The sequence below is a fragment of the Theobroma umbraticum genome, unplaced genomic scaffold, assembly GCF_002168275.2.
Source record: "Theobroma umbraticum cultivar Fairchild unplaced genomic scaffold, ASM216827v3 scaffold_4.1, whole genome shotgun sequence".
Taxonomy (NCBI): domain Eukaryota; kingdom Viridiplantae; phylum Streptophyta; class Magnoliopsida; order Malvales; family Malvaceae; genus Theobroma; species Theobroma umbraticum.
Genome location: NW_018397258.1, coordinates 6643101 through 6670560, shown reverse-complemented (window position 1 = coordinate 6670560; position 27460 = coordinate 6643101). Strand labels below are relative to the sequence as shown.

At 34.0% G+C, this 27460-nt stretch overlaps 4 protein-coding genes across 5 annotated transcripts; 1 reads left to right on the top strand and 3 right to left on the bottom strand.

Annotated features, from left to right (window-relative positions):
- Positions 1 to 4018: 4018 nt before the first annotated feature.
- Positions 4019 to 5189, bottom strand: LOC110413288 (photosystem I reaction center subunit II, chloroplastic-like). Its single transcript, XM_021424052.1, has one exon. It carries the CDS (start codon positions 4892 to 4894, stop codon positions 4280 to 4282), a length of 615 nt encoding a protein of 204 aa, XP_021279727.1. The 5' UTR covers positions 4895 to 5189; the 3' UTR covers positions 4019 to 4279.
- Positions 5190 to 5328: 139 nt separating this feature from the next.
- On the bottom strand, positions 5329 to 8190 carry LOC110413287 (splicing factor Prp18 family protein). The gene is made up of 2 exons (XM_021424051.1): positions 7239 to 8190; positions 5329 to 5919 (listed from the first exon to the last, which is right to left on the bottom strand). Exons 1-2 carry the CDS (start codon positions 8073 to 8075, stop codon positions 5512 to 5514), a joined length of 1245 nt encoding a protein of 414 aa, XP_021279726.1. The 5' UTR covers positions 8076 to 8190; the 3' UTR covers positions 5329 to 5511.
- A 150-nt stretch (positions 8191 to 8340) lies between these two features.
- LOC110413289 (Acyl-CoA N-acyltransferases (NAT) superfamily protein) lies at positions 8341 to 15130 on the top strand. Of its 2 annotated transcripts, XM_021424053.2 has the most exons (6): positions 8345 to 8541; positions 8645 to 8735; positions 9074 to 9206; positions 10183 to 10252; positions 14577 to 14637; positions 14735 to 15130. In XM_021424053.2, exons 1-6 carry the CDS (start codon positions 8464 to 8466, stop codon positions 14824 to 14826), a joined length of 525 nt encoding a protein of 174 aa, XP_021279728.1. In that variant the 5' UTR covers positions 8345 to 8463; the 3' UTR covers positions 14827 to 15130. The 2 variants fall into 2 exon arrangements, with proteins under 2 accessions (XP_021279729.1, XP_021279728.1); XM_021424054.2 differs by lacking the exons at positions 14577 to 14637; positions 14735 to 15130 and adding an exon at positions 13917 to 14565 and having other exon boundaries at positions 8341 to 8541.
- Positions 15131 to 17949: 2819 nt separating this feature from the next.
- Positions 17950 to 26385, bottom strand: GA1 (Terpenoid cyclases/Protein prenyltransferases superfamily protein). The gene is made up of 16 exons (XM_021425519.1): positions 26214 to 26385; positions 26007 to 26120; positions 25080 to 25166; positions 24873 to 24961; positions 24415 to 24718; positions 24078 to 24261; positions 23675 to 23889; positions 23450 to 23570; positions 23267 to 23379; positions 22936 to 23162; positions 21586 to 21701; positions 20462 to 20560; positions 19955 to 20209; positions 19367 to 19490; positions 18979 to 19173; positions 17950 to 18460 (listed from the first exon to the last, which is right to left on the bottom strand). The coding sequence occupies exons 2-16, from the start codon at positions 26107 to 26109 to the stop codon at positions 18227 to 18229; spliced, it is 2466 nt and encodes an 821-aa protein (XP_021281194.1). The 5' UTR covers positions 26110 to 26120; positions 26214 to 26385; the 3' UTR covers positions 17950 to 18226.
- Positions 26386 to 27460: the final 1075 nt, after the last annotated feature.

Genomic DNA, 27460 nt, shown 5'->3' with positions numbered 1-27460 from the left:
TTTTTTAAAATTAAATTATCTTGTAAATAAACTAACTGTTTAATCTTTTCTCATTTTATTTTTTTGAGATAAGAAGGTATGTAAAGTTATCATTTAAGGTCCATTTGTTTTGACATAAAATATTTTCTGAAAAATATTTTTAGGACTTATGCTTGTTTGCAAGACAAAAAATTTATTTCAAATATAAAACATTTTACGGGTTAATGGAAAAAACAACTATTAACCACGGAAAATGTCTTACACCTTTGTCGGCTTAAGACATTTTCTAGAGGTTTTCAGAGAAAAAAAAAACTCTTATATTAAGCCTAAGAATATAAGTTTGATGAATATTAATATTTAATTTAAAATATTAAAAATTAAAAATATATTAATATTTAATTTAAAATATTAATATTCAAATTATTCAGTACTATTAAAAATAAAAAATATTTTTCAATGAAATCATTCAATGCAATTAAATTTGTAGTTTATAAATTGAATAAATCTTATTAATAATTATAATAAAAAAATATTTCAATCATGGTCATATGATAAATACACATCAATATAGGTTTTAGATGTCTTATACAATTGATGAATATTAATATTTTTATAGTGTTATGGTAAAAAAGTGACGAGATAGAAAATTTGTTAAAATTAGAGTATACTTTAATTATAAAGATGTGGTTATATATTTTGGAAAATTTCATTATTGATTTTGCCTATTTTCATGTACATTCTTAATTTTGATCCAAATTAGTAAAAACCAAATAACACCATTGCTTTGTAATCTAACTCTTATTTATCATCTTAACACCCAAATATTAAATTGAAAAAATGTTTTCGATAATTTTAGCAAATAACAAAAAAATATTAAATTTTTCTATAAAATATTTTACATTGAAAAAGGTTTTTCCAAACAAGTTATTTTTCGGTTACCTAAGGACTCTAATGAGAAAAAAAATTTACATCCACAATAACACGTGAGAACAATTACAGGTTGCCCTTGATGAACTAGGCTCCACTTAGGGATAATCTTCTTTTGTTTTTTTTTTTTTCATTTTTAGCTAAATGTTACTAGTTTCTTATTAATTGCGACAATCACAACTTTCTTAAAATTTTTTGTTTAGATTCTAGTTGAAGTTATGCCAAGAACTTTATTCAATATTTTATCTTAATAAAACATCGATTAAAAATAATTTCAAATAATATTTTGACATAATAAAATCTCATAATTATTACAATTTATAAATCCTTTTGTAGAGCATGTTTATTCAATGGAATTTATCTTTATAAGTATATGTAAACTTATAAATGTGTAGAAAAAATGCTTTTACTAACTAAATGTAATGCATGACGTAGTAAGGATATATTTCATACCCAACCTATTGGCTATAAGGCATACTAAAGTTTTAATACTTTTGGCACTTTAAGAGATTAGTCTTTGAAAAGTTAGGAGTTGTTTATCGAGATTTTTTAACTATAATTTAGTTTTGTGGTAGTTTAGTTGTTTAAACTTTGCTTACTCTATTACTTGATAATTAAGGATGAGGGAATGTTGAGATAGATATCATAAGTTAAAGTCATACTTGCTAGGATTCGATCTCATACTCAAACATGAAATTAATCAAAAAATTAAAAATATAATACAGTAAAAAAATAAATTAGCATTTAATTCGAAAACAACAAAATTTTGCAATATCAATGTTTGTACTTTTATGTAATTTTCAAATTAATTATGAATACTAATAAGTTTAAGAGCTACATATCTTACTTTAGATATCGTAATCAAGAACTAATTAAATTCAAAAGACTTTTGATGAAGCAAGAAACTCGAAACAAGAATTAAGACGATCTAAAATCCTATAACTGAAACCTTTACTTCTTCATCTTTAGAATTTGTCAAATCTTCAACCACCCAAGTATTTAACTTCTAACAATAATCCTCACGGTGACTAAATAAGATTTTTTCAAAGTTAGGATTTTACGTAAAGTTTGTTTCTAAAACAAAAGGATTAATTTTTTTTTTGCCGAATTTTGTTCTATAAGACAAAGAAAACTATTTTACTTTTCTTATTTTTTTGAAACGGCTAAGAAGTAGTTTGAGGGTTATAGTTTTAGTTGACTAATATAATATATATATATAACCAAACAAATTATAACCCTAGATATAACATTTGTATTTTAATTCAATTAAATCTTTGTGAACTTAACTAATTTTTTACTTTATTTTGGTCTATTTCAATTATCCAACTTAATTAATTATCTTTATTTAATCTCAATCATGTCACTTAATGTGTGTAACCTATTAGGCTTTTAACATGTTAGTAATAAATATAAATTCTAATCAAATATCAATTTGATAATTAATTTATATTTATAGATAATGAGCGACATCTAGCAATATATCATAACTACCTAAATGTTAATTAGTCAATTAAATAATTTGACAAACCCTTTTAGTGATAAGCCTCTCAGTACAATACGGTTCTTTCATCAAGTATCTCGGATATGTCATAAAACATGGTTCAGTGTCTATCTATAACATTCTATATTAGTTCTCATAATTCATGATTAACTTTATAAATTTAGGAAACTAACTTTTCTTAAATTCATCATACTTTGGTTAAAAACTATATACAAGTTAATCAAGAAGTGAGAACAGTGAGATAATCCCCTCATGTCACTTAGGGTGATAAATTCTCTCTTGACCACTCATTCACCTTCGCATGCTTCATGACATATCCAAAAACACTTTGTTTAGGTATCTGTCACCTCCAGACTCGTAGAGGTAAAATCAAAGCATGTCATTCATCATACAAGATAACATTATGCCTCAAGTTTGAGGACTAGTTACACGACTATCACATGAAAATATATTCCATAAACACTTGAGTGAAACGCCAAATGGAATTCTCATTGTAAGTCATATTTAGTGAACTTGTTTTTTAACAAGCACTCACATGCTATCCTTAAGTATTCCAATATACTTCAATCTATGAGATCAGTTGCTTACTTACCAAATAAGGAGGCTTAACATGTACCAATCTTTGAGTATTGTCAATGACTTGTCTTGATAATATAATGACCAAAAACAATTTTAGGAATATGACTTTGATGTATAGTGATCTCATAATTGTAACAACTTTGCATTTATAAGGCTTTTATGTTCCATAGGCTTCATCCAATTAATACTTAATAACTTCTGTTATTGCACTAATATGAAAAAAAACTTTTATCACATGTAGTTATGTGATTAAGTATGTATTAAAAAATAATATATATTGCTTGACCAATTCAATTTACTCAAGGACATATACTAACAACAATATTATGCATAATATATAAAAAATTTTCTAAACTATTTTAGAAAATTCAAATAAGCCTTTATACTTTTATTGCATTTAATTAAGTCCTTATACTTTATTTTGAATCAAATAAGCCATTTTACTTTTATTTTGAGTTAAATAAGTCTTTATTACTAATGATTGACTTGTCAAAATCTCACTTATTATTTTATAGCACATGATATTGACGTCGCATGTTAATATATCATAATTAATGATGATATGATATGCTGACATATCATAATTAATAATTATATGACATACTAATTTGGTATAATAACAGGACTATGTATCATTTTTCACCATCTATATCAACGTCTCAGTCTCAAGTAGATATAAAATGATAAGTGAAATTTTGATCAATGACAATTAGTTAATCATTAGCTATAAAGCTTATTTGATCCAAAATAAAAATATAAGAGTTTGATTGAACGCAATAAAAGAATACGGACTTATTTGAATATTCTCGAATAGTTTAGGAGCTTATTTGAGTATTATGTCTAATATTATTATTTTAAAAAGAAAAAAAAAGAACTCTTATATATATATATATATATGTATGTATGAACTTTTAACTCATTACCATAACAAGTAGAAGAATTTTATTTCATTTAAACTTTTTTATAAATTTGTACAAAAAAGAAGTTGTTATTGGTTTTGGCTTTCCTAGATTTCACTATCTGAGGAAGAACTTAAGAAATTAAGAAGCCATTTTCATCTTCTCTTAAGATCCATTACAAGGTCCATTGCCGTAGCCCATAATAGCTTCCGATTAAATTACTTTACATGCTACTTTTGTTGGCAGTCACAGTCACAAAGAACTTATAGAGTGGATTAAAATGTTTTATCACCTAGAACTTTGAACTTGTCCAAACATTTCATAAGCCTTAGAAAATGCACTTAATCATGGTTACATCATCATCTCTCTCAACAAGCACTCTCCCAAGTCTCTCTTACAAGTCATAAACTTGTTTCCCCGTGAACTTAACTTCAATGGGACTCACATTCTTCCCAATTGATCTGAAGTTCTGCCCCACTCCTTGACGACCAGGGTTCACTTTCTCAGGATAAACTCCATCTTTGGGGTGAAGATATTGAACCTCACCATTGGGGAAAACCCTATAAAACTGGTAGTCGATCTTGTACTTAGACCTCAGTCTGGTACCGAGCGCCAAGCACTGCTCTTTCCTGGCCAACTTGAGCAAGTTAGGTCCTTGCCTCATGATGGCTGCGCCTCCAGTTGGCATCTCAAAGATTAGTTCTTTGGGTGAATCACATGTGATGACGTAGAATTCTTCAACCTGGGCCTTTCTTAGCAGCCCTCCCGTGCTTCCTGCAAAAATGGGTGATGGGGTGTTTGGGTCCAATTCGGGAGGGGTGAAACCCACGGGAGCTTCTTCCTTCGTGGCAGCCTCCTGATCTGCAACTGCAGCCCTAATGGTTCTGTGAGCCATGGAGAGGTTGAGGGACTTGGAGGTAGCGAATGAAAATGACGAGGATGGCTTCCATGGCACCAGGGATTTCGGGGTGGTGATTGTGGGGGTGAAGAGGCCTGCTTGCGTTGCCATGGCGATGTAGATGATGGATGTTGAGCTGCAGTAGGAGTTTCTTTTTGTTGGTGTTTATGGAGGGTTTTGTCTTGGAAATTTGTGTGATGGATCACGAAAGAGGATGATTTTAGACAGATGGCGGTGTTTGGATTTGGATCTTTGGATAGGTTGATATTACTTGGACCAATAGGATGCTTGGTCTAGCCGAGTCTCGTACTTACTTTTTCCATATCCGATGAATTTTTTTTTCCTTTTAATATCCACCCCACCGTACAGTCCGCAATAAGTCCTACCTTAGTTAATATTGGCGAGAAACAAGCGTCAGCAGTTCTGGCTCGATAGCTAGTGCTTTACGCCGTGGTTGGTCTTACATACTTCAATAAGCTTTGCTCCTCTCGCGCTATGCCCAAACAATGAAAGAGCTTCCAGAGGCACTCAAAAATTTCCATATGTTACAGTTGGAAATTTTTCATATATATAGCTTCCGTTAACTAAACTAAACTAAATTATATATATATATATATATATATATATATATAGTTCTAAACAATGCTTCCCTGAGTCTAGCCATGATGTGTTCTTAACAGTAACACATTCAAGCATATTGTTTACATAAAACATCGTGTAAATGATAACTAGCTTTCCTTTGGAGCAGGCATTAACTTAAGCCTCTCATCTGCGGAACTAACCCCAGAAACCTCTTCTGCTAGCAGTGACTGTAAGTCACTACCATTAGCCAAACTGTTGAACTCAACTGCTTTAGATGGAAGGGTAGGATAACGTCGTTGGCAAAAGGTCATTAATCTTTTGATTGACTGCAGGTATTTGCGAGTTGTCTCATCATTCATTATGTGGGCAACACTATTAGTGTAGATCTTCTCACGAGCTGAACGTTCATGGATACCAACCATAGTGACACCAATTGGCCAGGGTGCATTACCAATAGCTAACTTAATGTACTGATCCATAGCAGCCAGGTAGTCCCGCTTCATGCAGCACTCAACCACTACCAATAATGCTTGACGGATATCATCTGGAAGAACCTGTCATTAGAACATACCAATTAAATATGGGGTTTCATAAATGCAAAGTTCTCTGTGCAAAGTCAAAACACACACACACACACACACACACACAAGTGCAGATGTAGATACACACAGAGAGAGGATACCCAAGTACATAGTGCAATGTCTTCACTTTATATTCACTTTGTCACAGAGAAGGGAACACTTATAATTGATAATATGCATGTTCATAGCATTGGCACTCAGTCATATGTTAGAGTGATAACTTCATAACATCCAGCACAGCATGAGAGTCATCTTGTGAATGAATCATACTGAAGCGGCATGTGCTTTCAGAGCTTAAAAGTAAAACATTCGATTACGGAAGAGAAACTACAGGTTTACTTGGTGACTTAAATTTATCAGCAACAGGGAGCAATCCACCCAGACGAAAGCTGTAGAGCATGCTTTGGCTTTAAATCGACTAGAAAGCAGGCAGTAAAAATAAAATAATTGAGCTGTGAAACATGGTTGACATAACCTTCATATAAGATGAATTTCCTATCTGATTAGACAGTTAATTGACTGTTTAACAAAATATCATCTGAAAAATTTTTGCATGAGGAATTAATCAGCTAATACTTATGCTAGATGTTATATGAACTTTTTACCACATTAACAAGTTTAAAACTCTCTCAATTAGCCTAGAACCCACATTCAGCAAAATCAGAATTTACAGATCATCAACATGATTTGGTGTTGGTAGATTCAGAGCTTGTTCTTTCTTTCTTCCAAATTCCCCACCCCTAGCAGCTATTTGAGTGCTTAAAGGGAATAAATCAAAAAAAGAAAAGAAAAGAATGAGAGACAGGTAGAAAAACTCTGCCTGAATGTATTTCATTACCAAAAGACTGGTGATTCTACTAAGAATATGAGAATAAATTTAATAACCCTCATAAATATCCAAAGATATTCAGATACCAGTCACCACTTTGATCACAAACATTCCAACTTGAATTCAAGAAAAGGGCACCTGTAGCTAGCACATAGTAGCTATGGTTCAACTCATTGCTTTCTACAATCTCATCCATCTCTAGCCCCATAGATTTAGCAGACAGAACAGAACATCTCACAATGTTGAACAAAGTCAGTTTTACAGGCAAATACGAGTCTTGTACCTCCCATCTTGATTTCTAATAACTAGTTTTAATCACCCATTCTCAACGATTCCATTTTCATTTGAAGGAAAATTTTAATTCTTTAACTTAGAGCTCCTATTCTCTACCATTTAACAAGTTAACATTCAACAAAAAAGATTAAAAAAAGTGAAATCTTTTAAATCATCAAATATAACTTACCTTCTTCCGACAAAACTTGAACAATGGATTTAAATACCGGGCGCACTGCTTGAACGTGGCAACCATGGACTTCCCCTTCGCAGTCCTCTTCTCAGCCTCACCCATCTCAGCCAGCTCCTGGTTCCACTCATTCAACAACCTCTTGAAAAACACCAGAATCCTATCTTCATCACATAACTCATCGAAATTCGCCTTCATTCTTTTCAAATCCTTATCCAAATCGACTCCACTGGACCCACCATCACCACTCAACTCCTCTTCTCCTCCACCTCCTTCCCCATCCTCTCCTCCTCCCCCTTCTTCCCTATCCTTTCTCTTCCTCTCGCTCAACATCCCCGTCTTCTGCCGCTTCCGCAGCTCCGCAATGTCTCTCAAGAAATCATTGGTTTGACCCTCGGTCATATCGCTATCAACCTCGAAAAGCCCGGCTTTTAAGACGTATTTTAACCTGTCAAGACGAGCTGCGTCGTCTTCGCCAAAGAGAGTGATTGGCTGTTTGAGGAAGCGGAGGCGCCGGATGACTTCTTGCCTTGGAAGGTCGAGGTTGTCGATGTTTTGTTCATCGGTGAGGGATTTGGAGGAACCGGCGGTGGAAGTTGCGGTCGTGGATGCCGTGCTGGAAGCGGATGGATTTGATTTGGCGGAAGTGGCGTTGGTGGTGGAGGAGGATGTGGAGGATTGGCGGCGAGATTTAGATTCGAGTTCGCGTTTCTCTTGCTCGCGAAGCTTTTGGATTTGCTTTTGTTCGATTTCGGATCGTTTGAAGACACGCTTGCCGCCGGTCTCCTGAGCTAGGCTCTGCCGTTTCTTAAGAAGTTCTTGTTTGAGGAGATCCATCTCTAGGGTTTGATTACAATATTGCCCGAGACTTGATCTGGGTTTGAGATTCGACGAAGATCATGATGACGGTTAGGGTGGATCAACTTGCGCTCGTTTTGTTTCGGTTATTGACTGCCGGGTGGACATTGAAATAGACCCGGGTTGGCCCAAATTATATATTTTAAAAATTGGCCAGGAGAGAAGTTGTTGGATTCCTAGTCCAAACCAACCATGTGACCTACGAGGCCCAATCCAGTCTATTAACGCCCACTGGTTAGAATCCAAAGAACCCACTTTTCGTACACCCTGCCAGACTGACTTCCGAACCACCATTCTGCTGCCCTGCGTTTCATACGGCTTCCTCCAGTCCCGCCAGCCCGAGACGGAGAGAAGAGCGAGGACAGATATGACGACGATTCGCAGATTTTGCTGCAATGATCTTCTTCGTTTCGCTTCCGTCAACCTCGACCACTTAACTGAAACAGTAAGCTTTTTAACTCTTTTCCTTTTATTTTTAAAAAAGTTCGAACAATAGTCTGACGAGTTCTAAATTGTTTCCATTAATGGTAATTTTTTGATTTCTACAGTTTAACATGTCATTCTACATGACCTATTTAGCTCGATGGCCGGATTATTTTCATGTAGCTGAGGGCCCCGGCAAACGTATCATGGGTTACAGTATGCTCTCTGCTCTCTCTATCCTAATTATATTTTCCATTTTCATTTTTTTTGAATTAGATTAAAATTTACAAGAATCTGATTAGGGATTTATTATATTCTTGTTACTGCTGAAAAGTTAATCAGGAATTAACTCTCAGAATTTGAAAACAATAATCAAGTTCCAATTCTGATGTTCATTGCCTTCTGTAATTAATTTATTACGATAAGCAATTAGAATAACAGTTTTTCAGAAGTTGGTCATGTTCAAGATTTCATTTGAACAGGGAAATGCTTCTTATCAACTATGCTCTTTTGAGATTATGTTTCTAGATTTAATTCCTTCGAAATTGTTGCAGTTATGGGAAAAGTTGAGGGGCAAGGTGAGTCTTGGCATGGCCATGTAACGGCAGTCACTGTAGCACCGGAATATCGCAGGCAGCAGCTTGCTAAGAAACTGATGAACCTTTTGGAAGACATCAGCGATAAAATGTAAGAGTGGTTTACATTTAATGTCTAATTTATTTCCGATATCTCTCTATCAAGTAAATTATTTTGTTAGCTTCTCCTTAATGTATTTGTGTCGCCAATATCTCATATTTCTGGTATTCATGCTAAATTATATCTTCACTATGACCATGACTCTATCATTGCTGATGTGAAGCATTGCATAGTGAATGAGAAAAATGAGATTCTAGTATATTATAACATCTATCCTATATTGTGGTGTTATGGATATTTGCACAATTTATTGGTGTACTTTTGTTAGCAGTTTGTGCCTTGATACAAGGGTCTTAATGCTTCCATTGCACCTTGAGAATCTTTGACTACACTGGTTATTCTCACTTTGTCTTAGGAGGTCTTAACTTGGCACTGATTTGACTGACACAAATATCTAGGTTCTTTTGTTTGATGTGAACTTCTAAAATAGTTGTAAGGTTCATTTGTAAATTTCTTGGATGAAAATTATACAGGGTTCTGGACACAAGCTATGATTTTTACTAAAACGATAAAGGTGAAGTATCGACACAAGCACAGTCATTAGCTTCATCTGATCTTTTTGTATAGGAAATCTTCATTTGAAACTAACCTTAACCCATTGAAAAGGGTTCTGGTTTTCTTATTTCTTTTAATATTTTTATACCTTGTTTGTTTCTAGCTTTGACATTGATTACATTGTGCTTGATAAAATTTTTATCTTGCTAAGTATTTTTCCTTCAGTCAATTTTGCGTGACATTGACATAAGCGAGGCCTTGGATAACATGCATGATAATTTCTTTGTTTATTACATGCTAGTGTTATTAGATTAAATATCTGGCTCACCTTTCTTACATGTAATTGACTGAAAAGAAACATCACTATAACATGCCTAGTACTAATGTTTCCCTGATGCATTCTGTAGTTTCCTTTTCAGTATTTGTATTCTTGTTCTCTCCTCTGTCATCAGTAAGAAATATCTTTTGGCAGTGATAAGGCATACTTTGTGGATCTTTTTGTGAGGGCCTCTAATACTCCAGCCATAAAGATGTATGAAAAGGTAATAGTTCTATAACTTCAGATTCTTTTTCTCTGTCTCGCAATCTCATTTTTCCCTTGTCAGTGATTATGTATCAAATTTTGGTGTCTAACCATGCTTGTTCAGAAATATGATGTGTGTTTGTGTGTATTTGATGTTTGTTAAAATGTTTGATTTGGTAAAGCTTGGAAACAAGGCTAGCATGCACACTGTTCATAACTATACACTAGTGGGTAACAGCAAGTGGAATCCAGGATCTTAAGAAACCATTTTAAATAGCTATTTATAATGCTACTAGATAGTTGGCATTTGTCCTTCATCCTGGCCTTGAATTCAGTTCATAGCTAAATAAGGTGCTCTGTTGTAGTTCCCCGTCAGCTCCAGTCTTGTTTTCCAATCTTTGGTCTTTGTATGCACGTTTGTTTCTGGTCCATGTTCCTTGGCAATGAGTTTGGTTTTTAATGTTGCACAAGAGGATGGAATTGATCAGGTTGAGTAATGGTCAAGTGAGTGGGATGGAGCAACCCATGAGATTCCAAAAGTTTTGAGAGTTTGTTTAGACTTTAGAGTATAAAGCTGCTAAAAGATTCATAAATTGTGTCCACTACTGAGATTTTTGAACCAAACTCCACCAAGTGTGAATTCACAGGTTGGAAGAAGAGATGTTTGTTCCAGTGTATTAATGATTTCTTCATCATGGCATGACAGATTAAAAAAAGGAAGACAGAAATAGGTAAATTTTGAAGAAAAAAAATTGCTCAGATTTTATGTCTAAAGCATCCTTTATTTGAGTTCACTCTAAATTAAAAAACTCAGGATTGCATTGTTTTGGTCTTTTATCTCATCAGAATTCAGATTGATGTTAAAGCTTTTGCTTTGGTTTTGAGAATAGCATGAGTATTGTTATACTTTTAAGTCCAATTTTTCATTGTGATGTGGTATAAAATTGCAATATTTTTATCTTTCTGTTAGATTAATTAAATGAGTACTTTAATTCACGCTTATCTGGTCATTATCTGAAAGAAGATTGTCTGATTCTCATGTTATGGTAAGCTATTAAATAAAGAGTATATCTAGTTAAATTCAAAACTATTATTGTTATATGATATTGTCCCATCTTCAGTCTCAAGTAAGCTGGGTCTGCCTTTGTAGTATTAGCATGTGGCTTAGCACTTTATATGTTTTGAAATTGAACTCTATCATATTTTCAAAAAAAAAAAATTTGGTTTCCCTCCTAAAGGAGTTTCTAGTTTTGGAGAAGTCTTTTTGAAAGCCCTGCCGATACACGTTTCTTGAAAATCTCAACCACCTCAACGTGCATCATTCCAAAGTGCCAAGCAACCTGTTTCATTCCTTAGTATTAGTTCCTTGCTAACAAGGTGTTGCATCTATATTGCCAGGGGATGAATTCTGGATCTTGTTGATTTTGGTTGTCCCTTGTCAAAAGTAGTAGCCAGTAGTTAGTTCCTAGTTGTCAAAATCATTTTTCTTATTAACTAATAAGTTTGAAAGTAGATAATTGCAGGTTCTAAGTGATGGCCTGTATTTTGGAGGTTCTTTTCTGATTTTAGTCCTGTTTGGCCTAGCTTTTTTCTAGCTTAAAAGCTATTATGAAGCTCTTATGAAATATAATAGCTTTTAGAATTAAGCTGAGTTGTTTGGTAAGTTTTTTTTTATAAGTTATAATTTTGGTTAAAATTATCATAAAAGATTTTTTTTGAGAGGGTAATATTGTAATTATTTTTAACAGATGAGGATATTTTTGAAATAAAAAAAAAATTTCTTGTATTTTTAAAAAAAGAGAAGAAAAAGCTCCTCATAGGAGCTTTTGCTGAAGCTCTTTTTTTAAAAATTTTATTTAAAAAAAAAGTTACTTTTTTTAAGAGCTTTTTAAAATTTATGTTTAACTTGATTTTTATTTTTAAAAGATAGATAAGTTGAAAAAAAATCAGGCCAAACAAGCACTAAATGTATCAAAAAATAGCCTTCACGACGTTTTCTACCTAGTTGAATGTCAGAAATGTGTTATTAATGGGCATATTTGCTCATTTTTGTCTCAAGATTCAACTTTATTGTTGAATTTAGACATAATGCTCAAATAAGCCCCTAAACTATTAAAAAAAAAAATCAAATACGGCTTATTCTTGTATTGCGTTCAATCAAGTCCTTGTATTTTTATTTTAGGTCAAATAATAACTAATGGCACTAATGATTGATTAATTGCCATTAGTCAAAATGCCACTTATCATTTTATATCCTCATGACATTGATGTGGAGGGTAAAAAATTCCACATAGTCATGTTATCAAATCAAATTAGCATGTCATATTATCATCAATTATAATATGTTAACATGTCACATCATTATCAATTATGATATATAACATGCTACGTTAGTACCATGCAACATAAAATGACAAATGGCATTTTGACTAAGTTAATTATTAGTCATAATGGCTTATTTGATTCAAAATAAAAGTATAAGGGCTTATTTGACTAAGAAAAGTATAAGGATTTGATTAAATGCATAAAAAGTATAACGGTTTATTTAAATTTTTTTGAATAGTTTAGGGGTTTTTTTAAATATCATGTCTTGAATTTAACTCCACATAGCTTATAATGCATATTTTAGTGATTACTGATGAATATATAGTTTTCTTGAGCACTTTCTTCATATGGATTATTTTAATGTCAAGTAAACTAAGAACATATATATTGATGATATTCCTAATAACAAATTTTATTTATGTATATATAGACACACAACCCTGCGTTGACGAACATCTTTACTGTATGCAACACAAATGTTTACCTATATTAGGATTTATGAATCTGACGTCAGAAAAGCAACAAGATTAGGGCACATTGCAAGTTCCACTTGTTGTGATCTTAAGTAAAGAGTTATACAATGAACTTTATTTACATTTGCTAACATTCTTCTATTTCTTTTACCAAATAAATGAAAGTTATAGAATAAAGTAGTTCATGAAGAATTTCATAGATCTCTAGTTCTCTCTGTATTATTTCTATTTTCAAATCTCCAAATGTAATTGATGACATTTTCTGATAAAGAATATTAGAGGGATGAGGAGTATCATCTTTAAGCTGTAAATAAAAAATAGGTTATAGCAGTAAGTAGTTCTCTCTGTAATTGCAACTTTCCTATTTCATGATGTATGTATGAGGCCCAGACATATATGAACTAGTCCAATATGTTCTCTTGTGATCCCTCCACTCTGTTTTCACATCTTTGATGTTAATTTGCTTTTTTTTTTTTTGCAAGAAAATCTGTCCCATGTCATACTTGCAGACAGAGGAGATGTATTCTTTCCCATAAAGCTTTGTGCTTGGTGTATATTATTAAATATTTTGTCATTTTTAAAATTAATTTAGGTTCCTTATTAGGTCTAATTTCTAAATTAGGACACTGCTTTCCCTTTTTCTTCTCAACTACTCTATCTCATTGCTCACTCTATTTTGTGTTGACGACATGCTGGAATGTTTTTTAGGCTGCTTGATAATTTGTTGTATATCAAGGGAACTGTTTTTCTGGCAAGGCTTGAATTTCTGGAACTCCCTTTTCTTCTAATTTCAACATCTATTCCTGTTTGTTGTTAGATGATTAAATTTTTGCTTGTACTTAAACCTAGGAATCTTTGAATCTTATCTATGCCTTTTCCTTTCAGATGGTAGCCAAAAGGAAGTGGTTAGGTTGTCAGTTTGGAAGGGAACTCCTAACTTCATACAAGTCTGCTGCTGATGGGCAATTTTATTTGGAAAATTCATTCTTTTGTCATCAAATTATCCTAACTGTATTGAATTGGATTGAGGGCATTTGAATAGGAAGTCGTAATGTCCACCACTTCAGTGCAATGTCATTAGTCAGTCAAAGTTACCTTCAGATCAACTAGGGGCACTTAAATGCAAAATCTTGCAGCAATTAAAATTTGCATTTGCTGTATGGTACACACTTTCTCACCAAAGTGTTCCATACCTCCACCCTGTTTCTCTCTTTCATTTCACCATTAATACAAGTTGACACCATTGATTGACTGGATTTTGGATTGTTGATTCGGCTGCCTGCCATGTTTCTCCTTCTCAAGTGAACTTCTATTAACCCTCCAACAGCCTAGTTTGTATTGCTAGTAATAAATCTGTACCTGTTCATGATGAGGAACTAGGGGACTATGTTCATTAAACCAGTTTGTTTGCATGGAAACAATGCTTCCCAAGGTGTCAGATTCATGATGATGCTCTCTCTCTTTCTTTCTCATGTGTGCATATGTTTGTGTTTGTGATCATGTGTATAAATGGAAAAAGTGTTCAATAACCTTTTTTATTTGCAGCTTGGGTATGTAATATACCGAAGGGTGTTGCGCTATTACTCAGGAGAGGAAGATGGGTTAGGTAAGTGGGTTTCGATTTCCAACCAGAATATTACTTTTCTCTTTTTGGGTCTACATATATTGCCGCTTTACCTTCCATTTTGGTGGTTTGTCTTCAGATATGAGGAAAGCATTATCTAGAGATATTGAAAAGAAATCAATCATCCCCCTCAAACGGCCAGTTACGCCAGATGAGTTGGAGTATGATTAGATCCAGTTTCTATGGAATTTTGGAATTTCTGTCACCCGTTTTTCTTGAAATGCAGAGATTGGGAATCAGAGAGCTTTAGGTATGTCAAAAGTTGAGATCCAAGAACAGATTATTAGTAACGAATGGTTCAGTGTTCTCTACGTGGTTGTAAGCGTTATCTTTCGTTGTACCTTGTATTTTTGTAACACTTCAATTATGCTGTTATAAAGTCCTGTCCTTTTCTGCAATACTCTTGTATTTTCCGTTTCAAAATGACTCTAGCTTTGCAATGTTAATGATTAGACGTGCGTGTTGATCTGTTATATACCCAGCTGTGCTTTGCATATTTGTAAAGCTCGGATAAGATTCTTAAGGCTCCCCTTTAAGCGAGCATATCAAGGACAAGCACTTTGTGGATGTTCAAGTGTGTTCATAACAGGTAGATGCCAATGGTTGGCTTGAAGCGTAGACTCACAGCATTGTGGGGCACAGCCATAAAAAACATGGAAGGCAACTCTTGAGTAAAATTTTGCAAGCAAAAAAGTAGGTTGGTAAGAGTGGTATAGATATAGCTGTGAAACATGGACAATTTTTTGACAGGACCAAAGTTACTTATCCAAACAGAGTAAATGGTTTTTGTGGTCGAAATTCGGGCAACAATGGTGGAGGCCCCAGGATGAAGCTCGCCATAAGTTAGTGTTCTCGGGGAGATGGGTCCCGTCTCATCTGCATGTTCGCCGCTTGGACGGCAAAGAAACAAGCAAGATCTGAGGCTCACGGGCCCTCTTATGATTCAACAAGATTTATGAAGTTGCGGATCAGACATTGGTGGATCATTACTAAAATGGGTTTTCGTCCAAACGAGGGTTCACTGATTCCTGCTTTTGTATCGATTCTTGCTTTGCTCCGCTTTGTTTTATTTTCCATTGAAATTCGTCCATATCGTTGTTTTGGTAGCCAACATGGCCATGGAGGAATAATTCCTAACTTTAACTCCATGCTGTCAATCCCTCTGGCTCTGCCCTGTTGCTTTCTCTTTTCATGATTCCAGAAAATGCCAAACAAACGAAAGAGGTGATGATGCCAACCAACTCAAATGGATTTGTGTCGCATGCGTAGTCCTATACCTGTTCCTATATTTGAGCCTGCCCATGTCAATTTCCAGGTGTTCTGTTCCGTGCAAATTATTTGACCTGGATCCTGCTGTGGGGTTTGTAATCCCTTTGATTATTACTCTTGTGGTCCTGCTCCTACTTGCTGCCCCTTAATTAGGCCCCATGTTGTTAGGCTGTATTTTTCAGCATATTTCAAAGGTTTATATTATAGAAAAAATTTTCACATTTAATTACGTTTTATATTGTTAATTACGATAATATTAATATTAATTTAATTGAAAAAAATACAGCACAATTAACTGCAAATGACAAATTTTAAAACTCATAGGGTAAATATATTGCACCTACTACTAGTTTTTTTATTATTTATCCTCTTGGAAAATGTGAGGCAATCTTAAATATATACTCCAGACACAATTGATATTCCTGAATTAGTTAATTGAGTGCTTTAATTAGTAGTATTTTGCCCTTTCTTTTCATGAAATTGAAGACTCAAAACTCTTTTTTTTTTTTTTCATTCGAAAAGAAATAGGAATGACAATAATTTAGAGGTATTCAAACCCAAACTCAATCGAAATTAAACTAGTCATACTTTATTCGAACCCGATTAAAAATCAACATTTAATACCAACATTTGATTATTAATATTCATGAAAAAATTTGAATTCAAACTCAAAATAAAAAATAAAGTTAAAATCAATTTATATATATATTATTAATAAAAAATAAATTAATAAATTAAAATTAACTCATAAAAAATAAATTAAAACTTAAATCATATCTGAAACAATTAATGAATCTTAGTAGGTATCAAATTGATTAAAGTAATTTATAAACAAACGAAAAAAATAATATATAAAACTTAAATTTAGTATTACAAATTATTATATTTATGATTGGGTTTGGAGACTGTTTATCCTGTAACTATTCCTCTAATCCGTGAAGATTAGTAGTTTTACTAAGCAAACCGTCTAGAACTCAATTAATATGATATCTTAAAATCCTATTTAATTAGGTCGAATAATACAAAATACGCATTATAAAGTACCCATTACATCTCTAAGAAAAAAAAAATGTGGGATTAGTAACCAGATAATGTTATTAGGTCAAGCATTTTGCTTAATGTGAAGATTTTTACAAGTTCAACCAACATCTTTTAGTTGTAGTTAGTTGGAGAAGGCACAAATGATGGAGGTAAGATAGTACAATATAACTTATCTTGTTAAACACCCCAATCCAATAGAAATAAGGCTCGCATTACTCAACAAGATGACGTTCATAATCTGATTTTCATACCATAATTATTCCCAACACTGATTAATGACACGAAATTAAGAGCAGCAATGTTGATTATTGGGACCTGGAGACAAACCAAAATGTGGTAATAGCATTACAAAGTGTGTGAAAAGCCATCGAAGGTGGAGGAGGTTCTGATTTTTGAATTTCCACCAGATCATGTTAAAAGGAGCACCAACCTTGCCATGTCTGCCATTTTTGGCTATACTTTAGGAGAAGGCATTATCTCAAAAAAAAGCCCAAAGGAGGTGAAACAATTTAATGTGGTTGACTATTTGTACCCACTATCTAAAATTTCTACAGATTTCTCTTGTTTTCTTGTGGGCTGGTCAATCAGTAAAAATGTTGTGATTGCTTTGTCACCTAGGCTTAAATCTTGGTTTGGTTCCTAGGAACAACGATTTGTCTTTTTGTCTTGAGCATTCTTGTCAAGGTAAAATTGAGTTGGATAGGAAGCACTCGTCGCCAATCAATGTGTCTAATTGTTGTCTTGATCTCAACGCTAGCTACATAGGATCTCACTATGAGACCACAATTATGCAAGTGTCTTGGGTCTCTCCGTAATTCATCCTGGAATTATACAAATCAGAAGTCAATTTTGGTGGTTGGAGAGAGGAACATCCAAAAATACTTTAATTGGCAATTTTATGGATTTGGCAATGTTACCTAAATCAGATTTTTCCTTTTGGAATTTTATAATCATTTATTGTCATTTCATTTATCATGACACAACTAAGTTGCATGATCAAAATCAAGATGACCAGATATTTTGTATAACTGGACAAACGATGGATCTTGTCAAAGGCATATATATAGCCATTGCTTTTATCATTTGTCTATTTGTTTTCATGAGGACCCTATGTATCTCAAGGACTAAAAAGATTTGTTGGATTTTTCTGTGGCCTTGAAATCAGATCTAAATGATCAATTTCCCTTTTAACAACTTGCTTTACACATAAATGGAATTGATGCGCAAAACTGGTCACATCAACCTTTGATAAAAGGATTGATCAGCGTACTTTCTCAAAGAGTACTTTAGCAATGTGAAATGTGATGGTCTCTAAGTCACAGTGTGCAGCATAATAATAACTCCTTGCCACTGTAAGAAACGTATGCTTGATATCTGGGTTGATGCCATCTGAGCAATGTTGCAGTACTGATTGAACAAGCTGTTGCATGTCGGACTCTATTTTCTGGCTTCTGCTGTTGCCCGTATCAGTATTATAGCACCCATTGTCATGTACCTGAAACAGTTTACAACAAATTGATGAGCAAAAGTTAAATGCATGAGACCTTTTTACTTTACATGGATTATATAGCTTAATTGTTTGACCTGGTGACAATTAACCCCATGCTTGGAATTACCTTAATTAATTGGTCAGTGGGCATTTTTTTTTTGTTTTGAAATCATCTATTCTCAAGACCATTAAATTACTCCGACACTTTTCCCATGCATATATAGCTCAATGAATCTGTTTTCACAAGTCCAAGTAACATCCATATACAAATTGTAATGTTTGGAACTAGTTTTTTATGGCCTTGAAGGTGGGTAGAAGTGCCTGCTTTCTTGCCTAGGATTTGGGGGAAAACCATAATGACTCAAAAGAAATTGACAAATAAATATATACTAATATACTAGAGTAGGTATAAAAGTAGAAGGAAGATGCTGAGAGAATGCAGCCAAGCGATTAGAAAGATTCCAGAGAGAAGCATTTCATTTGTCGAAGCTAGCTAGGTACAATCTTGGTTTCACGCAACTGACCTTTTGCTTTTGGTAGTGACAAAGCTGATGGCAAACTGTATTGGTGAGACTGGAGAGTCGCTCGTATTGAGGATGAGACAACAGCTCCTCCAAGGACCAACGGCCCGAGCTAAGATTTATCGTTTGCACCACTAACTCTGCTACTCCGTGGTGCCTGTCGCCTTCCTCTAGCCACATCAGCATCCACTTTTCCCACTGTTTTCTCTCCCAGAAGAAAAATAAAAACGAAATTAACACATTGGAATGAGTTCTTTGGTAGTTTCTGACAGCACGTAGCTGAAAGATTGACTCATGGGGCAGGGAACTTGGACAATCTGATTCACTCAAAAGATTTTACCTTTTGCATGTGAAATTTACTATAACGACAAATAAAAATATCATTACTTACAGCACGGCGAATGCTGCAGCTAATGTCTCGACCATGAGCCACAAGTGCATCCAATGATAGGTGGTTCAGGGTCCGAAGCAAAGTGTCTATCAGCTTCTGTACCCTCCTGTTTGAGTCCAACTTCCTGCAACAAAATCCACATGTAAACATCACTTTCCTTGTCAGGCTTTCTTGGACACAACAGATTGACCCGCACCACCTCAGCATCAATGGCTTACATTCAAGTATAATCTTTTTTTTTTTGTTGACTAGTACTTCCAGTACAAACAAAATTATTCTCGACACTTAAAAGAAACTATTTTTTTTTATTTTTATACACACCCGTATATATATTATTTTATTTTTCTAACCAATTGCAATAATTTCTTCCCATGTAAAGAAAGGCAAGAATTAAAATTGCTAAATAATGTAATTTAAAGCATAATCATCTTAAAGTAATTAACACTACTTAAGAACGATTCCAATTATCTCACATGCATGCGTCGACTGCGAAAGGCCATTTCATTTCACTAATTTTACAGCCAAGACTCAGAGTCAAAGACAAGTTTATGGTTTAGATTAGTTCAGGGATTTAATGAAATAATTTACCTTCCATTTATGTGGCTAAATCGTGCATCAACAACACTTCTGAAGACTTGGACAAATGCTTTTCTCTGCTCACTAGGTCTCATTTCATTGTCAAAAGAAGATGCGATGGCCTCAACCAAGAAGGCAGTCTTAGCCCATGCCAGCCGCTCTTGTGACCTTTCTGGCTCGAATATGCTGGCTGCTGCCATGAAATAAGTTAAGAGAAGAGATCTTCTGCTCACCCCAAAATCACCAAGATTCATTTCCGAGTACCACCTGCTCAAATCATAACATATATAACTCATTGCTATACATAACTATCTTGTTAATCAGGATGATTATCACACTGCATAAGATCAGGAAAAAGCAATCCTGTTTCGAAAAATTTGATAGCCGAATTAAAAAAAGTTGAGTTTATGTCAAAGCTATTCCTGGAGCGTATTGCGTTTGACTGAGTCTCCGATCCACTTTTCTGGGAATCATTGTCAGAAATTGAGCAACCGAGGACTCTATGATTGGGATGCTTACTTTTGTATACTATTCCATTCCATCTGATGTAAAGCTTGGCAATTATTGTAGTCTAGTTTTGCAAGCTCAAGGTACACATTGTTGTTCACATAACGCATCCTGCACCAAAAACTCATTAGAGAGTCAAATAACTATATATATATATATATATATCTATATTGCAGCAATTAATCTCTTAAGAATATATATTATATATATGTGTATAATTTCCCTTTTTTATATCATTCATACCTTAAAATATCAAACATACTCGTACAAGGTATAATTAAAATAAATTTTTTAAAAAAATGCATGAAATTAATCATCCCTAAAACTTATTATATAATTAGTAGTAGTTTTCTTTTTGGAATAAGATATATAAGAGGTTTTGTGGGGTTGAGTGATTGGCCAGCCAAAAAGCTGAGACAGGCATAGAATTCAATTGCTGCTCATGATTATGGTACGTGATCAGTGTACATGCTATGACGCAAATACAATATTAATGTAAAGAATGTATCTTGTTTCTTTAATCCAATTGGCAATCACAAAGATGAATCTTTTGAGACAATATGCTTTTAAGAATTTAAACAGAGAGCATGCACTCTAATAATGGCAACTAGGCACTTCCATCAAGGAAACACTCAACTATCTTGACAACTATAGTATTAAATCCATCTTCATGCCACACTGCATACAGACAAACAAGATATCTAAAACAATATTCGAATGGGTCCTTGTAGGCGGGCCAAGACAGCCAATATTATACTCCTTAATTATGCAGGCAACAAAGCCAACTGGGGTGTTAATCATGAGAATAGTGGCCAAAACCTTGGTACCAAGCTAGGTTCGACTTTGCAAGATGTCAAAGCTGACTGCTTTAAAAATTAAACACCAAGAAACAAAGTAAAAATTGACACGTAGTAAACTAAACAAAGAAAAGCAGGAGATCGCAACCTGCGGGAAAGAAATGATGGGATCCAAGACCATATCTAAATGTCATAATCTTTTACTTAATTAATTTTATGGAAGGATTATATCAAGGTTAACTCTTTTTAATCACTTCCCGTCTTAATATTCACCTCTTTTTGTTCATTACAAATAACAGTATTTAATTTTACTATATGATAAAGAAAAGGATAACCTACCTGTAAAGAGTCTTTCCAATCCATACGTCATCTTCGCCCCCATATTGCTCTATGTAAAATCTGGTTTCCACTCTAGGCAGGCTTGCATACCATGGAATCTTCAATGCGAACCCAACCTGTTAAGCAATTAGCATTTACAATTAAATTTAGGTATTTAATGATACCAGCTGTTAATTTCTCCATTATTGGACCAAATTAAGATTTAAGACTTACTCACTTTTGATTTAGCGTTGAAAGCTTGCTTGTTTTCTTTGGAGATGAACAAAATTATAAAAGCAAAGAACTTTTTAACTTGGCTTTCTTGTCATAAGCCCACTACCTATGTTGGTATGCTAGCTGCTCATAGTCATTACATTGTGCTCCATAACAAAATAAACTGTAAGTGCTATAGATTGTTTTAAGCGTAAGTGCTTTCAGTAATTTTACTGTTATTTTGATAATGACTCTTTCTAACTTTTTAAGTGGCAATGGTTTTTTTTCTTCTTCTTTAATGACTAGCTTATTTGGAAAACCGATGTGGCAAGACGTTCATTCTATGCTTGGTTGGTCGGGATGAAACGGGGCACTTGACAAGAGTTTGTCGCATTAGAGTAACCCTAACTAAAAAACACACACAATTGTGTGCGTGAAAGAAAACAAAAAGAGAAAACAGAGTAATGACTAAGGAGTAAAAGTAAGTCGAAGAGATCAGTAGGGAAAACCAATTTCAAAAAGTAGGCAATGCTAGGTGCCACTTGGATTGCAAAGGATTTTAATGGAATAAAAAAATGTTGCTTAATTGATAGAGAGGGTACGTTATCCCTCCCATCATCTAGCTAACTCAATATTAGATGCTATTAAAATATATATATAAATATATATATATATATATATACACACACATATATAACAGAAATTACTCATGATCCAAAATAAATATAATGACTAAATTTTCGATCCACTCTTAAATATCAAATCTACAACTTTGCAATATATATAATATATAGCATGAAATCATTAATTTATTTTTTTGATAATGGTGGCCAAGGTCAAAATTATCAGGTATATGCAGTTAAGTACACACATTGCCTTCAAAAATAGTTCAAGTTCAAATCCTTAATTTAAAAAAAAGGAGGGGAAGGGTTTAAGAAAATGAAGAAAGACTCTAGTGGCAATTAAAGGGAAAAAGAAACTAATATAATTAAATCGTTTGCAAAAGCCTGTTTTGTTAGTAATGTAGATAAATAAATGAATGTTGCCTGAGATATAGACTAAAATAACTAGCCAAGAAGAATCTAGCCTGAGCCTTTGATATAAAAAAATTGCAACCAAAAAGTAGGAAAGGCAAAGAATTTTCGACGGATGTATTACCTCACCAGGTAAGTCTTTGGTTATGATCCATTTGTCTAGAAGTTCATCAGCAGCTTGTTTTTCTGTTAAGAACTTGGATGAAAACCGCTTGGCATCCTCGAGAATCTTGTCTCCAGGGAACATCACCTGGGAAGCCCTGAACAGGTTGAAAATCCCGGTTACAGCTTGGTTAGACTGCCCAACAAAGCAGAAGAACTCGCCTCCTTTCTCAAAATGTCGGAAAACGTCTGTTACATATAAAATCCAATGTTCTTGTATTAAAAAGAAAAAAAAGAAAAGAAAACAAGCATGATACAGTCCATTTGCAGAGATAGGGGTCCTGAGGTTATACCAGCAGAAACCTCGTATCCATGTAGTCTAAGTAACCTGAACCCCATGGCCGTGTCGTCAATGTCTTGAACCCTAGTATTTCTGGCCCAAGAAATTCCATCTTCAGTCCAGTATCTGAAATTTGGGAAAGTTAATTTCCTTGATGTCTTAATTACTCGTATAAATAAGTGCATGATGGCCATACCTATACACATAGTCTAGGCATTCTTTAATTTCTGGCTGGAAATATCTTGAGATTCCAAGGCGTTGCAAGCGGTCGACAGTCCAAATGTGTTCGAACAGGTCAACCGGGTACACATTGGGGACTAAATCAAATGAGAATACGTACGCAAAATTAGGAAAGAAAATACATTTCGACAAGTGAAAGTAAGATTTCCAATAATGAATTGACAAAAGGCAGTACTTTTACCTCCCCCATTGAATCTTTGAACAGTTTTGTTTAAATATCTGTGACAATTCTCATCTTTAGTTTGCATGAGTGCGAAGGCAGTGGAGGATGGAGAGAACAAGAATGACCCATCTTGGCACTGTAACTTCAGAAGCTTTTCCCAGTCCAATCCTGGCATCCCCTCAAGGCTATGGAGTAGTGTTGTGGGCACATTCTGCATTATCTCTTTTGGTATCCTATCCCACACGCATAATTATTACATTACATACATGTAAAGATCATGACAAAGGGTCCTACACTTTTTAAAAACTACACAAGATAAGGCTACTTTTGAGTTTTACTTCATTTTAGCTTACAACATTTATCAAAAGAAACCAACATAATAATTGTGGAAGCTTGGGAATTTGAGTTGTTAGGAAACTACCTTGTGAGCTTTAGACTTCTCTTTGCATAGATGTCTTGAAAGACACGGGAATCATACGGTGCTTCAATGTTTAAACTTCTAGCTATTTCGAGAAGAGAAGGAAAAGCCACTTCAAAGCCGATAGGCATATGCTCCGCATTTTCATTTTCGAGTTTGCTTATGTTCTCTTTGAAAAATGACACTCCTATATCCATATATACATACATGTATTAAACCAAAAACAAGCCAAAAGCTGACGAAAAGGTTAGATTAAACCGAGTTAAAAACAAAAAGGTTAGGCAAAGCCCACTTAATGAAACTGTCTTTTTTGGTTTTATATAGCAAAATTTTACAATACCTTTCTCGCATTTGTCTGGATGAACATCCCATGTTTTCAACGCAACAACACATGCTAAAGTGTTGATCAATCGATCATGCGCCATAAAAATTTGTCTATCACCCCATGATCCATCAGGGAGCTGATTGTTTGCAATCCATTCAAGGCTAGAAGGAAACTGAGGAGTTCCGCCGCGGTTAACGTCTTCAACGAGAGCGGCCCAGGCTGTGTCATAAGCTGAGCTGCTTATCTCTCCATCCTCCATGGATCCCAACATGGATTTAATGGTGTCAACACGTTCCTTTATCTTATTCGATTCGAAAACCTTTGTGGACAAAGAACCAAAAAAAAAAAAAGAGCAAATCACATCACATCTCTATATAAAAATGGAACATCATGATTACTTTTCATCGGTCTTGTTCACTCACTGCTTATGATTATATATGAACAAAAAAAGGTTGGGGGCCTGTTGAATTTACCTTAAGAGCTTCCACTTCTTCTATGTCATCATCCACAATCTCCTTCCACTTTATCACTGGCAGACCGTTTTGTAACACGCCAGCATATTCTGCACATAAAACATTAATTACTTAGAATCAAAATGGTGATAAATGATAGTGATACAGAAAAAATCCAAAATCCAAGACGCAAAAATTGTTCAAATTGTAATTAAGTAAACATTGTACCTTGAGTGCGGGGTTTGGATATAGCACTGCATAGAGGACGAATATCAAAGTTTTCACCTTTGTCTTTTCCCCATAACCGCAAATTGCCTATAATTAAATTAAAATAATTAGATTTACTATAATAAATCCACTTTTTTACCTGAGGTGATTAGTAATTTATGAACTTTTGACCCAAGCATAAAACAAAGATAGGCAAAGAAAATGCTATACAAAATAACAAACATTAGGGTCTCCTGAATAGTGAAAATGGACATCATGTTGCTATGAGATAACAATTTTAAAAGCAATGTCCCACAAATATAGTTTTAGAACTTGCTATTGAACTGTTTTAACGCCATTCTTTGGGAAGTAAAAATAAGAACTAAAAGCAAACAACAATTATAGATCAATTCTTTTTTTGGAAAAAAAAAAGGTTTCTGAATAATTCATATTACTCTTTACTTAACAACAAGAGGGTGAAAAAAACAGAAAAAGAACAGAGAGAGAGAAGAGAACGTAATCAATGTCTTTGTCCCTCCTGCAGAAACAATATCAATTGCATGTCGATTTCTGATCAAAGAGAAATAATCTGGCTTTGCATGCTGGTTTTTCACTCCGAAAATTCAAAGTAAAAGATGATCAATCAATCACTATGAAATTCCTGAGCGTTTTCCCCCGTTTTCTTTTAATGTGTGTTATCCCATATATATATATATATATGAGAACGTTTTTCAGAGAAGAAAGATCTGATTGACGACCATATCGCAAAACCAAAAGGCAAAAAGAGAAAAAGGAAAAGAAACAGATAATAAAAAACAAAGGACTAGCTGGTAAGAGTTCTTTTCTCTCTCCACACATGTCTGCAACCGTGATTCCTAACATTAAGAACAACAGAAAAAAGAAGAAAGAATACAAAGTGAAAGTGATCAAATATGTTGGAAAACATACCTGCAAATGGTATGGGAGGATGTTTGTCGGAGAAGGAAATAGAAGAATAAGGAATCGGAGAGAAGCCTGTGAGAAAGGGCTGGTGGATAGAATGGGAAGACATGTTTTGTTTTGCTGCGAAGAGGATATGGTGGCAAAAGACAAGTATCAATACACAGACACAGCATTTAAAAGTATAGAGAAAGAAGGCAAGCAGACAGAACCGACTTCTCAAGAGATTCCCGCTAATAGGTGCATGGGATCATCCAAATCCATGGAATTGAGGGCAGTCCTGTCCTTTTCCTCTATCTCTCTCTTTCTAACTCTCCCCTTCTTCGCGACTCTCTACTCTGTCTCACTGCTTCCTTTTCTTTGTTGGTGAGCAATACTGATATATATATGCTCTGTGATATGCATAATATGTTTTATGTATTTATAGTTATATTTATAGATTTTTCCTTTATGGTATATGGCAAAGATATAAGATTCTATTTAATTATAAAATCTCGATGTTCAAAGAATCGAGAAGCGGTTGCTTCACAAAATGTTGAAATTCCCCCTCCCCCGCTGCGTTTTATATTTACTCTTTTTCTTATTATTTTTTACTACATTTTCCATATGCTTCAATCAAAAACTTATTCCCACCTTAGTTTCCTTGTATAATTTTCGATCATATTTTCCTTTGTAAGCAAAATTTTCAACCTCTTATGTATCACGCGAACAAACCAAGTATTTTATCATACAACGTATGAAACCTAGTGCGGAAATTGAACCAGAATGATTTTGAGGTTGTAATTTGAATCATCCTGTTTCTAAGAATGGTAAGAAAAAAGATTTTGTTAAATTTTTAAATAGTTGAGTTGTAATCAAGAACAGATGTACTTTCCATTTGAGCTAAATTGCCAGCAAGAAATAACATAACAATTAACTTTTTGACCCAGGTAAAGTTGTGCCACCATATTTGTAGCAACCAAATATGGATAAAAAGAAATTAAATCCTCTGTCCCATTTCCTATCCTATTTCATGTTTTAACTCTCACAAATTATCACGTGTCTATTTTTTTTATTATTGAATTAATTAATACGTATATCAAACATCTCCAATCTTGTGGCCAAACAAGATGAGAATCTCTAGGACCTTGATCAGCTTGGCTAATATTGAAGCAAATAACTTTTCAATCCTTAAGATTTAGTTATTCTTGGTTCTGATAATTATGGATGTGACTTCTTGGCTAATAATATCCATTCTTCCCCATACTTTTCGCAGTCGATCGGAATCATGGTGTATACTCTGCACTACTAATTGCTGTTGTAGTGAAAGCATATCTTGGGTGAAAGTTAGTCATGTCTCTTTGAGTAACTTCCAACCATGGTAGGAGAATTAAATTAAAAAGAAAAAAAATTAAAACCAAACATATTTTAGCTCAATAATAATAAAAAAATAGACATATGGCATTTGTGAAAGTTAAGGTATA

What these genes read in the sequence shown, in the direction of transcription:
- LOC110413289 (XM_021424053.2), top strand. Translation starts at nt 8,464, where the DNA reads ATGACGACGATTCGCAGATTTTGCTGCAATGATCTTCTTCGTTTCGCT. An exon ending in CAAACGTATCATGGGTTACA is followed by an intron (nt 8,736 to 9,073) that starts GTATGCTCTCTG and finishes AAATTGTTGCAG; the next exon opens with TTATGGGAAAAGTTGAGGGG. An exon ending in GAAGACATCAGCGATAAAAT is followed by an intron (nt 9,207 to 10,182) that starts GTAAGAGTGGTT and finishes ATCTTTTGGCAG; the next exon opens with TGATAAGGCATACTTTGTGG.
- LOC110413288 (XM_021424052.1), bottom strand. Translation starts at nt 4,894, where the DNA reads ATGGCAACGCAAGCAGGCCTCTTCACCCCCACAATCACCACCCCGAAA.
- GA1 (XM_021425519.1), bottom strand. Translation starts at nt 26,109, where the DNA reads ATGTCTTCCCATTCTATCCACCAGCCCTTTCTCACAGGCTTCTCTCCG. An exon ending in ATCCAAACCCCGCACTCAAG is followed by an intron (nt 24,962 to 25,079) that starts GTACAATGTTTA and finishes TTTTATGTGCAG; the next exon opens with AATATGCTGGCGTGTTACAA. An exon ending in ATTGGAAAGACTCTTTACAG is followed by an intron (nt 20,561 to 21,585) that starts GTAGGTTATCCT and finishes TTTTTGGTGCAG; the next exon opens with GATGCGTTATGTGAACAACA.
- LOC110413287 (XM_021424051.1), bottom strand. Translation starts at nt 8,075, where the DNA reads ATGGATCTCCTCAAACAAGAACTTCTTAAGAAACGGCAGAGCCTAGCT. An exon ending in TCAAGTTTTGTCGGAAGAAG is followed by an intron (nt 5,920 to 7,238) that starts GTAAGTTATATT and finishes TTCTAATGACAG; the next exon opens with GTTCTTCCAGATGATATCCG.